The sequence below is a fragment of the Nerophis lumbriciformis genome, linkage group LG11 (assembly GCF_033978685.3).
Source record: "Nerophis lumbriciformis linkage group LG11, RoL_Nlum_v2.1, whole genome shotgun sequence".
NCBI classification, from domain to species: Eukaryota; Metazoa; Chordata; class Actinopteri; order Syngnathiformes; family Syngnathidae; genus Nerophis; species Nerophis lumbriciformis.
The window spans coordinates 12,712,281-12,727,589 of record NC_084558.2 but is presented as its reverse complement, the minus strand read 5'-3'; the positions used below and the strand labels follow the sequence as shown (position 1 = coordinate 12,727,589).

Genomic DNA, 15,309 nt, shown 5'->3' with positions numbered 1-15,309 from the left:
TCCACTCTGAAATATTTTTTGGGGGAAAATATTGCAAATTGTGTGTGTTTGCCATCAAGAATAAAGTTTTCTATGACAAAAAGGGCATTAAACAAAAAAAAAATTAATTTCAAAAACAGATAGATGTGAAGTTGATCAAGCGCATTTAAGTGTTGAAAGAAGAAAAAAAAAACGTGTTAAATGTTTTTAATCCATCTATGAGTGGGGCCCTTTTGGATCCCTGAGAATTTTTGTGGGATTTTTTTTTTTTCACAGTCATTGCTTAAAAAATAATAATGAATCGAAATCAATGAGTGACCTATTTAGTTCTGCAATTAATTCAATTATTCTACTTTGAAAATGTTTTGGGGGGAGGGGGGCAATGTTGCATATTTTGTGTTTTTGCCAAAAACAACAGGATTGTATTTTTTTTTTTTTTTTAGTAAAAAAAGGTGTAAAACATAAAAAAAAATGTAACTTCATATTAACAGATAGATCTAAAAGTTGATCTGAAGTTCTGAGCGTTAAAAACATTTTTGATATATGCTTATTTTCATAATTTGTATGACTGAGACAGTGAGACTCTTCAGGACCAAACTTGAGGGAAGCCGTAAAAGTTAAAAACAATCTATATATTGTATTGGTTTTGATTAGTTTTATAATAATACACCTCATGGTGCAACCTGGACACATCATCAGTGATTCTCCCGGGGTCATAGGGTGTTTCGGGTCTTAATCAAACACCCTCACCCGGGCGACCCAGCCGAAAAAATATAATCAAATATAATATATCAGAATGGTACCCCGCAGCACGGTGGTTGAGAGGTTTGTGCATCTGCCTCACAATATGAAGGTCCTGGGTTCGATCCTGCGCTCGGGATCTTTCTGTGTGGAGTTTGCGAGTTCTCCCCGTGACTGCGGGTACTCTGGCTTCCTCCCACCTCCAAAGATATGCACCTGGGGATAGGTTGATTGGCAACACTAAATTGGCCCTAGTGTGTGAATGTGAGTGTTGTCTGTCTATCTGTGTTGGCCCTGTGATGAGGTGGCGACTTGTCCAGGGTGTACCCCGCCTTCCACCCGAATGCAGCTGAGATAGGCTTCAGCGACCCCCCGCGACCCCAAAAAAGGGACAAGCGGTAGAAAATGGATGGATGGTCCCCCGCATGCTTTGATTTTTCAGCGTACGGCCCTCAGTGGCAAAACTTTGGACACTCTGATCTAAACTATTACCGTTACCACTGACAACTAAACGATTTCCAGTCTTTAAAATAATACCATGTTATATAATAATAATTAAATATAATAATATAATGGACGTTTTTAAAAAAAAACAAATTCATGTGATAAAAAAAATGGCCACTCTATAAAGTGATTAAATATTAAAGGCCTACTGAAATGCGATTTTCTTATTTAAACGGGGATAGCAGGTCCATTCTATGTGTCATACTTGATCATTTCGCGATATTGCCATATTTTTGCTGAAAGGATTTAGTAGAGAACATCGACGATAAAGTTTGCAACTTTGGTCGCTGATAAAAAAGCCTTGCCTCTACCGGAAGTAGCAGACGATATGCGCGTGACGTCACAGGTTGTGGAGCTCCTCACATCTGCACATTGTTTACAATCATGGCCACCAGCAGCGAGAGCGATTCGGACAGAGAAAGCAACGATTTCCCCATTAATTTGAGCGAGGATGAAAGATTAGTGGATGAGGAAAGTGAGAGTGAAGGACTAGAGGGCAGTGGGAGCGATTCAGATAGGGAAGATGCTGTGAGAGGCGGGTGGGACCTGATATTCAGCTGGGAATGACTAAAACAGTAAATAAACACAAGACATATATATATACTCTATTAGCCACAGAGGTGGGTAGAGTAGCCAGAAATTGTACTCAAGTAAGAGTACTGTTACTTTAGAGATTTATTACTCAAGTAAAAGTAAGGAGTAGTCACCCAAATATTTACTTGAGTAAAAGTAAAAAGTATGTTGTGAAAAAACTACTCAAGTACTGAGTAACTGATGAGTAACATACACACTCATATCATATATATATATATATATATATATATATATATATATATATATATATATATATATACGTACATACATACATATACATTGATATATACAGTATATAATTTATAAGTATTTATTTTGCTGTTTTTGTTTACATGTTAAAGGTGTTTTAATGAATATACATGCATGTTTAACATATAGATTCCTTTCTTTAATGAAGACTAGAATACAAGTTGGTGTATTACCTGATTCTGATGACTTGCATTGATTGTAATCAGACAGTCGTGATGATAACGTCCACGTTTTCAAATGGAGGAGAAGAAAAGTTCCTCCTTTCTGTCCAATACCACATGAAAGTGGTGGGTTTTTGGCATCCTATTTGTCCAGCTTCCATATTCGTTTTTATACACTTTACAAGAAATATATTGGCGTCAAACTCCGTAGCTTGCTAGCTTGTTTGCGCTGGCTTTCGGAGACTCTTGTTTTGAAAGCGCAGGCGCGATGGCGCGGCACTTTTATTGTGAAGACAGGAACGTCCTCATGTGCGGTCAGTCTTGAGGCTTTTGACGGTACGGTTGAAATAAAACAAGTATCTTTTTTCCCTCACACTTTTGATTGATTGATTGGAACTTTTATTAGTAGATTGCACAGTACAGTACATATTCCGTACAATTGACCACTAAATGGTAACACCCCAATAAGTTTTTCAACTTGTTTAAGTCAGGTCATGTGACCACCTGGCTCTGTTTGATTGGTCCAACGTCACCAGTGACTGCATCTGATTGGTGGAACGAAGTGAAACGTCACCAGTAAGGCAGGCACTTTGAAGGTCTGTCTGACAGACCAAAACAAACAAAGCGTGCATTAACAGATCGATAAAAATTAGTAGCGAGTAGCGAGCTGAATGTAGATAAAAGTAGCGGAGTAAAAGTAGCGTTCCTTCTCTATAAATATACTTAAGTAAAAGTAAAAGTATGTTGCATTAAAACTACTCTTAGAAGTACAATTTATCCCAAAAGTTACTCAAGTAGATGTAACGGAGTAAATGTAGCGCGTTACTACCCACCTCTGATTAGCCACAACACAACCAGGCTTATATTTAATATGCCACAAATGAATCCCGCATAACAAACACCTCCCCCCTCCCATCCATATAACCCGCCAATATAACTCAAACACCTGCACAACACACTCAATCGCACAGCCCAAAGTACCGTTCACCTTCCCAAAGTTCATACAGCACATATATTTCCCCAAAGTTACGTACGTGACATGCACATAGCGGCACGCACGTACGGGCAAGCGATCAACTGTTTGGAAGCCACAGCTGCATGCGTACTCACGGTACCGCGTCTGCGCATCCAACTCAAAATCCTCCTGGTAAGAGTCTCTGTTGTCCCAGTTCTCCACAGGCCAATGGTAAAGCTTGACTGTCATCTTTCGGGAATGTAAACAATGAAACACCGGCTGTGTTTGTGTTGCTTTAGCCGCCCGCAATACACCGCTTCTCACCTACAGCTTTCTTCTTTGCTGTCTCCATTGTTCATTGAACAAATTGCAAAAGATTCAACAACACAGATGTCCAGAATACTGTGGAATTGTGCGATGAAAACAGACGCCTTAATAGCTGGCCACCATGCTGTCCCAAAATGTCCTCTACAATCCGTGACGTCACGTGCTGGCGTCATCATACCGAGACGTTTTCAGCAGGATATTTCGCGCAAAATTTAAAATTGCACTTTAGTAAGCTAACCCGGCGTATTGGCATGTGTTGCAATGTTAAGATTTCATCATTGATATATAAACTATCAGACTGCGTGGTCGGTAGTAGTGGGTTTCAGTAGGCCTTTAAAGTGTAAGTTATGGCACACTAAAATCCTTCAATACCCACAGTGCACTGGGACGACGCGAGGCCACGCCTTCTGTAGGCGGGGCGTGCTCCGGTTGGTTACGGAGAGAAGACGCCAAAGCACACAAACTCTGTGGTCTTCTTGACTATGTGAGAAGCGCCCATTTCTAAATGGCTACGACACCGGACGACCAGTGGGAACCGGCGCTCCACGGATGCCTCCACAACAGTAACAACAACAACAATAACAACAACAAAGACAACGAGGCGGGAGAGAGCTCCGCCACAGCGGCCAGCGCGCCCGAACCTGGCGGGAAGACATCGCCTAGCGTCGGAAATGGCTCGGTCATCAACCCCGCAGGAGGGAGTAATGGAAAGTGGGTCCGGTTGAACGTCGGCGGCACCGTTTTCCTCACTACGAGGCAGACGCTCCTCAAAGAACAAACTTCGTTCCTGTACCGACTGTGCCAGCAGCAGGACCTACACTCGGACACGGTGAGTCCTGCTAGTACACCCCGGTCCATACATTCTCGTGTACATGGTAGCAGGAAATGAGCCTGTATTCCATTATATACCCTATTCAACTCATTCACACACTCATCCTGGCGCCCTCCTTTTGAGTTCATCCATCCATCCATTTACTACCGCTTGTCCCTTTTGGGGTCGCGGAGGGTGCTGGAGCCGATCCAAGCCCACCCATACAATTTAACAATATGTAAATTCACAAACAAGTTTCAGCAAAATAATAATCCCTTATCTAGTTCTTACATGTGCAAAAGAACTAAACAAAAGCAAAAACTACTATTGGCTGTCATTCAAATCCTTTGTTTTTTTCCCTCCTGCGCCCAATAACTTTTTAAATATTATATAAATATGTACAATATATTTGGACACCACAACAAAACACACAGATATGTGTGAAGAAAAACATACAAGAGAACGGAAAAATATTGATTTAATCGCACTATGATCCGATACTAACAGACTTTGAAGACTTCAAAATAGATATGTGTGTAAAGACTTCAAAGTAAGTATGTGTGGGAACAAATGACAAAATAATTGATTTACATGAAACTGGTTTTATCAGACGTGTCTTGTGAAGGCAATTCCAGTGATATATGTATCATTTTCCTGTGATAAATATTAGCAAAGTTATGTAGTTTTAAAACAGGTGAAAATGCACTAATTTATGGTCAACTTCTTCAATACAATGTCAAAAGTAGGGTTGGGCGATACAGCAAAAAAATATCACGATAGATGTTTTTCATATTCGATCTCGTTTTTTAAATATTTATTTAATTTAATTTTTTTAATAAAGTTGGATTGTCCCATGCAGGATTATACCAAGTACCGTTGCAAGCATACTTGCCAACCTTGAGACCTCCGCATTCGGGAGATGGAGGGGGGTGAACTGAAAATTATTTTTATTTTTTCCAATCATTTTGGCACTCGCAAGCGTACTTCTTCTTCTTACTTGTCGTCCCCATGTCTCTTCTTCGTTCTTCTGCTTTGTCTCTGTTATGTTTTGGACATTACTACTTGCCGTAGTTTTGAAGCAATGCATGATGGGAATCCGGATGTTGTGTGTCAGTGTATTAACGTGCCGGCTGGATTAAACACACGCTGAGAAATAGCTCCGTGCCTGCCTACTTTATGGGTTATAGATAAACCTATGGATAACGGAGACATATATAATAGTCTCCTTTTGAGGTGAGAGAGGACGCTAAAGGCAGTGCCTTTAAGGCACGCCCCCAATATTGTTGTCCGGGTGGAAATAGGGAGAAATTCGGGAGAATGGTTGCCCCGGGAAATTTTCGGGAGGGGCACTGAAATTCGGGAGTCTCCCGGGAAAATCGGGAGGGTTGGCAAGTATGGTTGCAAGTACCCTACTCTTTATTACTGCAGTATCTTGTAACAGACATTTCCGTCATGTTTGATCGAGGTAATATATGCTAACAGCTGAAAACTGTAATTTTGTTCATATTATTGCGTTTACTAGAGGTGCAACTGTACAGGTAACTCACACTACATTCCGTACCTCGGTTTTTGCAGAGTAAACTTTTTTTTCCCTAATGTTTTCCTTTCGATGTTGCAGTAAACAAGTGGTGTACTGAATACTGTAAGATTTTTTAAAGTTAACATTTAGTAAACAACACTTTCAAATGGTAAATTATTTGTTCTCTTTAATTACTTGTATATATTACAAACCCTGTTTCCATATGAGTTGGGAAATTGTGTTAGATGTAAATATAAACGGAATACAATGATTTGCAAATCATTTTCAATCAATATTCAATTGAATATGCTAAAAAGACAACATATTTGATGTTCAAACTGATAAACATTTTTTTTTTGCAAATAATAATTAACTTTAGAATTTGATGCCAGCAACACGTGACAAAGAAGTTGGGAAAGGTGGCAATAAATACTGATAAAGTTGAGGAATGCTCATCAAACACTTAACATCCCACAGGTGAACAGGCAAATTGGGAACAGGTGGGTGCCATGATTGGGTATAAAAGTAGATTCCATGAAATGCTCAGTCATTCACAAACAAGGATGGGGCGAGGGTCACCACTTTGTCAACAAATGCGTGAGCAAATTGTTGAACAGTTTAAGAAAAACCTTTCTCAACCAGCTATTGCAAAGAATTTAGGGATTTCACCATCTACGGTCCGTAATATCATCAAAGGGTTCAAAGAATCTGGAGAAATCACTGCATGTAAGCAGCTAAGCCTGTGACCTTCGATCCCTCAGGCTGTACTGCATCAACAAGCGACATCAGTGTGTAAAGGATATCACCACATGGGCTCAAGAACACTTCAGAAACCCACTGTCAGTAACTACAGTTGGTCGCTACATCTGTAAGTGCAAGTTAAAACTCTCCTATGCAAGGCGAAAACCGTTTATCAACAACACCCAGAAACGCCGTCAGCTTTGCTGAGCCTGAGCTCATCTAAGATGGACTGATACAAAGTGGAAAAGTGTTCTGTGGTCTGACGAGTCCACATTACAAATTGTTTTTGGAAACTGTGGACGTCGTGTCCTCCGGACCAAAGAGGAAAAGAACCATTCGGATTGTTATAGGCGCAAAGTTGAAAAGGCAGCATGTGTGATGGTATGGGGGTGTATTAGTGCCCAAGACATGGGTAACTTACACATCTGTCAAGGTGCCATTAATGCTGAAAGGTACATACAGGTCAACGATGATCTCCTTGGTCTTGTTGACATTCAGGACCAGGTTGTTGGTTTTGCACCAGTCAACCAGATGTTTCACCTCCTCCTTGTAGTCCATGTCATTATTGTCACGGATGAGGCCCACCACTGTCGTGTCGTCCGCATACTTCACAATGTGGTTAGTAGTGGACCTGGCGCAGCAGTCATGGGTCATCAACGTGAACAGCAGCGGACTCAGGACGCAGCCTATTAATCGATTAATCAAAATAATAATCGACAGATTAATCGATTATCAAATTAATCGTTAGTTGCAGCCCTAATATTAGAGCTTCTTACCTATGGTTTGGCAAAGGGCAAGCGATCATCCATATTTTGGAGGGGTTTTTTTTAAACTCAAACCCTGTAACTTATGTTCAATAAAAGTACATTAAAGTGTAATTTGAATTTGAGGTACTATAGAAATTATGTGTATTAACACAGAACATGTTTAATGATTATATCAGGAACAAAATGTTTTTATCCACAAATTCAAAAATGATTTGAACAAAAAGTGTCTGCAGAGTTTTTTAGAGCATTTTGTATCGGAGGAGTTGAATCAGATCAAACACATAAACAAAAATTCTGATTAAAAAATGTTTAAATGTAAAATTAATTTTTTTCCTGATTGAATTAGTAGGTGTTTATTCTCCCAGTCGGGACCATTAGACATCCTGTGCCTGCCTGTGAGACTGCATTAATGGCAGGATTACTGAACACACCACAACATGAGCTCAAGCAGTCAGTGAGGCTAAAGCCTGTCACTGAAGTTGCTGCTCCTTTAAATGTTGTGTTTAAACTTGTATGAATATGTTAGCCATATTTCTTCATTTTGTTCTTCTGGGCTGCACTTACAGCTGTGCAAGGGGGAAGTGGCACAACGCTGATTGAGCATTAATTATGTCGTGACAAGGCTGACTTTCGCGTCAGTGGACAGGGACGATCACGCACATAGACGGACACAAACACATTCACACGCGGGGGCGGCTCTGCCTAGAGGAAAGAGCGGGCAGCGCCCCCTCAAATCAAAATGTTTGAAGTTCAGAGTACATTTTAATATACCCACAAAATGTATGTATTACAAGTTGACAAAATGATCCGCAATAGCGGAGAAATCCGCTGAAAAAGGGCCACGCGACAGCACTCGTATGATATAATCTTCCCTCTTTTCTGTTCTTCACCTGTGTCAGGCTCCGCAAGTCCGCGCCCACACAGACACACACACACTCCTCTCTTCAGCCCTCAGTAAACCATCCATCCATCTTCTTCCGCTTATCCGAGGTTGGTTCGCGGGGGCAGCAGCCTAAGCAAAGAAGCCCAGACTTCCCTCTCCCCAGCCACTTCGTCCAGCTCCTCCCGGAGGCGTTCCCAGGCCAGCCGGGAGACACAGTCTTCCCAACGTGTCCTGGGTATTTCCCGTGGCCTCCTACCGGTCGGACGTGCCCGAAACACCTCCCTAGGGAGGCGTTCGGGTGGCATCCTGACCAGATGCCCAAACCACCTCATCTGGCTCCTCTCGATGTGGAGGAGCAGCAAGTACCTCGGAGTCTTGTTCACGAGTGAGGGAAGAGTGGATCGTGAGGTTGACAGGCGGATCAGTGCGGCGTCTTCAGTAATGCGGACACTGTATCGATCCGTTGTGGTGAAGAAGGAGCTGAGCCGGAAGGCAAAGCTCTCAATTTACCGGTCGATCTACGTTCCCATCCTCACCTATGGTCATGAGCTTTGGGTTATGACCGAAAGGACAAGATTACGGGTACAAGCGGCCGAAATGAGCTTCCTACGCCGGGTGGCGGGGCTCTCCCTTAGAGATAGGGTGAGAAGCTCTGTCATCCGGGAGGAGCTCAAACTAAAGCCGCTGCTCCTCGGTAAACCAGTGTCGACGAATTAAAAACGAAACGAAAAGTTGTCAGGAACAAAATCCAATCATATTTAATTTCGCCTTGTAAATGGGTGGGACAAGTTCGGAATATAGCCAATCACAGTTCTTTAACATAGCGACAAAAGTGGGCCAATCAGATGCTTTTGTTAGATGAAGTTGAATTTTTCACCAGCGGCGCCAAAACAAAAAGGTGATGATTTAACGTGTTCTACATCGTAATATGTGAACACCTGGGAGAAAGTGAAGAGGACACATTTTAGTTTTGACGCTATATGATGCCATTAGCAGGCCAGCCATTGTTTGTAAGTTAAAGCTGTGTGTATTTGCTGCTTCAGGTTTTCTGTCGAAATGAGCTGTTTCGTCGAAAAGAGCTATACAATGCTATTCCTGTTTGAACTGTGATGAAAACGAATATGTAGGCTACCATTATTTGTGTCATTGTAAACTTCCTCACGCTGCAAGTGTCTACATGCGTTCTAGTCGGAGTACACAATGAAATAAATATAATTTTAAAGAACAGGGGGAACTGTTGACTCCTTGTTAGTTGGTACAGAAAACAACTTGGGAAAAAAACATTACTATATCTAGAGTGTAGGCAGTGCTGTTAAGGTTCTCTGTTTAAATGAGTGGAGAATGCAGAAACTTTGAGGCATAATTCAGCTGACCTAATGATAAACTACTTTGAAAATAATTGTTTTGTGTTATTAATAAGAATATCTACTCTTCAGTTTTATAACTATACACTATTGTAATTTAAGTCCTACCTAAGGTTACATTCAGTTTAATAATTAGGTCATTAAGTTAAGATACATGTTGTGATGGTTGATAAAATGTGGATGAAGGGGACTTTATTTTATTACATTTTCTGTTACCCCTGAGAGATTGCCACCTTATTGTGGTTAAGAGCTACCAGCAGGTGCTTAATCTTCTGGTGGGACACCTAAGTTGTACAGGTGTGAAGGTAGAGGCCTGACAAAGTGCAATCTTCTTCTCCGGGTTGCAGTTGGACACACAGGTCCTGATTTACTTAAAGTTTGTATGTACTAAGCACGTTCAAACCTGAGAGCACACGCAAAACTGATGTACTAAACTTGTGCAAAGTGGATTGCGTCTCTTAAAGGGGCTGTTTGCAACTTGCTCACAGTTACATTTTTCAAAGCAAAAATATAACAAAAACACTAATGGCTAGCTTGTGTTACCATTAGTGGATTCACAGAGCACATTTGATGTTAAAACAGTCTATATTTTTCACAATTACTAAATTTGCGTCGTAAAAAATGTTATTGGCCCGAATAAAATTGTGTTATGGCGGATCATTCACCCTGTCTCCACAACACGTACGCGCAGAGAGCGTGTGCATACATTCAAAAGCAGTCCAAAAGAAGCAACAAACAATTTACATACATACATACAATGACAGCTAACACTAACTATCCAAATCGCTATTATTAGCTAACAACGCCCAAAGCTAATGCGCGTGCATGTGTAACGTACGTACGTAGTTAGATAATTTTTTCCCTCAAATTCTCAGTGCCATGCCTTGTTTTGTCTTTGCTTTGTTATTGTCAATAGTGCCGTGTATGCGTGTGTGCGTGTATGAATGCGTGTGTGTATGTTTTCTTCTGTTCTTCTATTATTATTTGTTGTTGTTGTTGTTGTTGTTTGTTTGGTTTGGTTTTGTACAGTACTTTTTGTTTGCTACTTGACTGTGTATGAAAAGTGCTCTATAAATAAAGTTTGATTGATTGATTAAGAGGGTTGGATTCACTATGTAAAGTACATTGGAAAGTTAGCGCCCTCTAGACATCTGTGTAAATGTTGCAAACAACCCCCTTAAGTGAGCAGAAAAAGGCATCCAAACCATTTTGTCTCTGTCTTAATTCATGTGCAAAATATACGCTGATCATCAAAACGCCCACAATACTGGGAGGAGAAAATGCGAATACAATTATTTATTACGCACCAATATAATTTATCAACAATCACCACCGTTTTTCAAGTACTATTTTGTGTTTTATTTAGAAATTATGCAAACTGACTGTTGCATACACGACTGCAGGATCAGTGCTTGAGCTGCACAGACAGACAATGGACAGATGGGAATCCTCCGTCATATGTGTGTGTCAACATTTTTGGATGATCAGAAAAAAATTAGACATGTTGTCTATTCAGCAACATCATTTTATAGCTGGTAGATGACTTAAGGGGCTGATTAAAACAAATTCAATTGATGCAATTTGGTGTCTTTTAGTATTTTTTTTATCGACGTTCGTTTTTTCCCGCATAGAATATATATGATAACATATTTCTTGCATGAAAAAAAATTATTGAAGTATGCATTTTTGCGTACTGAGCGCAGTAAGATCAGTCTCTCTTCCATGCACCTTCAGCGGAAAAAGAAAAGGGGAAACATGGTGTCAATGTAGATGCACTGTATGACTGATTCTAAAATGCCCATATAAGGTGGCAGATGTCTCCTGCATGTTTGAAAACATAGCAAAATGCCACAGGTAGGAGCATGATAACATGCATGTGCAGTAAATGAGAGTGTGATGACCCGTATAGTACATGTAAAAATCCTAATTTAAATAAGGTGGTCTGCACCACTTTACATTTGTACACACACACCCACGAAAAGTATGTGCTATTATATAGATTGCTCACTCTGTTTAGTACAGGGCTAACAACCAAATTCTATGAAGAAGGCAATGCTATTACTGTATTAGCACAGAAAAAAAGTGCTGGAGCATGTACATGCAGGGTGTACACATGATGTCCCCTTCACATTTCTGACTTCCCCCTCATATATGCCTGCCTAAAACCGACCTTGTTCACACGACACAAACACACACATTCACAGACGCACAGGACAACGGTCAATAGAGGTGGATTGTCCATGCAGGATTATACTGAGCACCATTGCTTACCTACTGTTTACTATTGCGGTATCTACTAACAGACATTTCCGCCATGTTTGATTGAGGTAATTATGGTAACAGCTGATCACCGTGACCTAACAGAAATTAATCACAAGATTCACGATCATCGATCACCATTATATAATCCCCCAGCCCTAGTCAAAAGGGCTCAATATTTTATGTGTGACCTTTTTTGTTTAAAAATGTCATAACTTTATTAATATATCAATCAATAAATGTGTATTTATATAGCCCTAAATCACAATTGCGCGGCTCCCACAGGCTCCATTGTAAGCGGACTTTTGATCGCATTTATTTAATATTTAGAATTTTTTCAATATATATAATAACATACATCGGCATGTCTCTCATAATGAATGTGAAAGATAGGCACATGGGTGTGTGTGGCTCAGCATCCTTTTGTGGTGTGACTGTAGCTGGAGTCAGATGGAAGAACACGTGCCTTCTCTTCTGCAGGAGGGGTGCACATTCACTATGGCTGTACAGAAGCATCTTATGAGCAAAGCGAGTGCACTGCAGGGAGCTCCTAGTAGTCACATGGAGCATTAGAGAGACTACAAAAATTATCTGAATGATGATGATTTCTATACTGCTTTTGCCTTTGATATGTTGATACTATAAGTATGGGTGTGATAGTAAGAGATGATGGTATGGCTCATTGTCTATTGGTGGTGATAATTGGCTCTCCTTCAAAATGATAACATTAAAAAATTGCTCAGATAACCGATTAAAAAAAAACGCCCCAGTGAGGCAAGATTCCCCGTACTGTGCTGTAGGCGGGTTAGGGTGAACAACTTAAGCGCTTCTAGCTAGCTCGCAGGCGGTCGTAAACTTCCTCTGAGCTCACCGGAACTCACAGTGTAAACAAACAGGGCGTCGATTTTGCGTAACTTATTCACACATTCAGAGTAAGACATCCCATGTGCAACCTGCACCAAATGCCCTGCAAACATTCTGCAAGGAGAAAAAGGCAGCAACAAAGAAAAGACTGGGGTTGTTCCTACAGCTGCTGTGTCCGACTAGTGCAAAAACCTTCTTTAGGTAACATGGGGGCCAAAGCGATCTGCCATGGAAATGATAGCGTCGGACAAGCTCCAAACCACTGCGAGCCATGGTTTGTACTTTGGTTTGTATTCTGCTATATTTTGGTTGTATGTTTGCCAGAAAAATACAACATGATCGCCACACTCCTGCATACACTGATAACGTCAGCTTTACAGATGCCATGTCTGCTGTGCAGATGGTTTGTGTTGTAATAATGACATGTATCGTGACACATGGCGGTATCAGATGTCACAGGGTTAATGACAACTGCCTAAATTGTGGCTTGCTATTTTTTTCCTTAGTTGATAGGGGAGACATCTAGGGTTGCGCAATATAGACGATATACGTTTGGCCGACGATATAACTTTTTAATACTATCGCTATATTGTGATAATGCATGTTGATTGCCCATTCTAGCTATATGCCAAAAATTTGACAGTGGCAAGCGATCGTAGTCGTCCTCAACGCAATGTAGCATTCTTGCTAGCGGGTAATGTCCCTCCACAGCGAAAGCCACTTCTAAGACAGTAATCCTCGTCTCCATGGTGAAAAATAAACTGTTTTTTACAGGTATCATCCCAGGAGGACGAGGAATAGCTAAACATGCTACACTAGTCACCGTAGGAAGATACGCTAACGACAAGCGAGAGCTTTTGATTCCTAATAAAGGTAGATTGACACAAATGTCGACAGTAACGATTACGTATAATATCAGGACGATATAACAGTGGTAAGATCAATATTTATTACTGTCAAAAAAAAATTTGGTTACAAACTCAGAAAATAAGTCTCTGGATACAGGAGGGCTTTAAGGGCGAAAACAAAATCATATAAATCAGAAATAGTAGTTAAACATCATATAAATATTGAATTCATATTGTTTGCCATCCTGTGTTTTTGTCTGATTATAATCTTGTGCATGTAGCGTGCTTAGTATGGAGGCTGAATACACACAGTGTTTTGTGTAACTGTTGTTTAGTAAGGAAGTGTTGATATTATTTGCTTAGTTTGATGAATGTTGGAGCAGTTTGCTTCATCAGGAGGGTGAAGTCGCTCAACTTAAAGTGTTGGATTTAACTGTGTTTGATCATTGGCTGCTGGTGAGGGCATAGAAAAAGGGGCATTTTTCTACCAGTAGACAGTGTTTAAGATTGAGTGTTTCACTGCTAAATTAATAATATATTTATATTGAACATGGATTTTAAATATGTATCTAAATAGGTGGTTAATGGTTAGGTATTTATGTATTTGCATATTGGGGTTTCTGCTGCATTTATCTATTGTGTTTCTGGGTTTAAACGTATTTTATATATATCTTGGTGCATTTATGTTGAGACAATTTATTTAAAATCTGTTTTAACTTAAAGGGAAAATATGTGTCCATTTTCTTGCACTTGTTTAATGGTTAATAGTTTGATAGCCCAATTAATAATTGTAAATTATGGGATTGATAATTGATTGATTTTTTACAGCATGTTGATCTTGTGGTGTTTTGTCCTTAAAGGTTTTTCACCTACTAAAGAAGCTAAAGGCTACTAAAGAAGCTAAAGGCTACTAAAGACAGCTAATGACAGCTAAAGAAACTAAAGTCTACTAAGACTGCTAAAAAAACTAAAGAAGAAAAAAGAAGCTGTTTCTTCGTTGGAAAAACTGTTGCAAACTAAAGGAAAATAAAAGGAAAAGTAACTACGGTCTGGTCTTTTGAGTGAAATCCAGAAGCCACATTCAGCATTGGTACATCCCTTCAAATGTGGGATAAGCACAGCGAAAAAAGCAAGACACTTGACAGTTGTTGTATGCACACTGTGTCGAGCGGAAATGGCCTATCATAGCAGCACAAGGGCTATGAACGAACATTTGAAAAGAAAACACCCGACAGCGTTCTTGCCATCACCATCAACTAGTCAATCGTCCGCGTGCGTATACGTTGTCATCATTACACAAAAACATGAATGTGTCATTTATATCTGCGTTGTAAATTCATAAACTAAAACACTGTTTCGCTCTGAGAGGCGCGTTTGGCGTGTCTGTTCAGTGTTTACAAAGACGCGCTCCTCTTTAACGCTAATGTTAATTAGTTATGCAAATACCTTTTACAACATTAACAGTTACATATACTATGTACAAACGAACAATTAACTTTCACTTTAATCATACTATCATTGTTGTGTTATTAAGCAAAATAAGCAATACTTTTACTTTTGTTGAAATGTTTACACTGTTACAGAATATTTCGTTTTGCACTTTTTTGTATTGGATGTTTATCTTTATTTTTGCACAATTTAAAGCAAAATAAGCAATACTTTTACTTTTGAAATGCTTATACTATTGCAGAATATTAAGATTTGCACTGGATGTTTACTTTTATATTTGCACATTAAAAAGCA

At 39.9% G+C, this 15,309-nt stretch overlaps 1 protein-coding gene across 6 annotated transcripts in view; it reads left to right on the top strand.

Annotated features, from left to right (window-relative positions):
* Window positions 1-3,958: 3,958 nt before the first annotated feature.
* kctd17 (potassium channel tetramerization domain containing 17) overlaps window positions 3,959-15,309 on the top strand; it is a 29,965-nt gene continuing 18,614 nt past the window's right edge. For all 6 annotated transcript variants that reach the window (XM_061967335.2, XM_061967333.2, XM_061967337.2 and 3 more), the window contains exon 1: window positions 3,959-4,339. In XM_061967335.2, coding sequence (XP_061823319.1) covers window positions 4,016-4,339 — 324 coding nt within the window. In that variant the 5' untranslated portion in view covers window positions 3,959-4,015. The remainder of the gene's footprint in view (window positions 4,340-15,309) is intronic.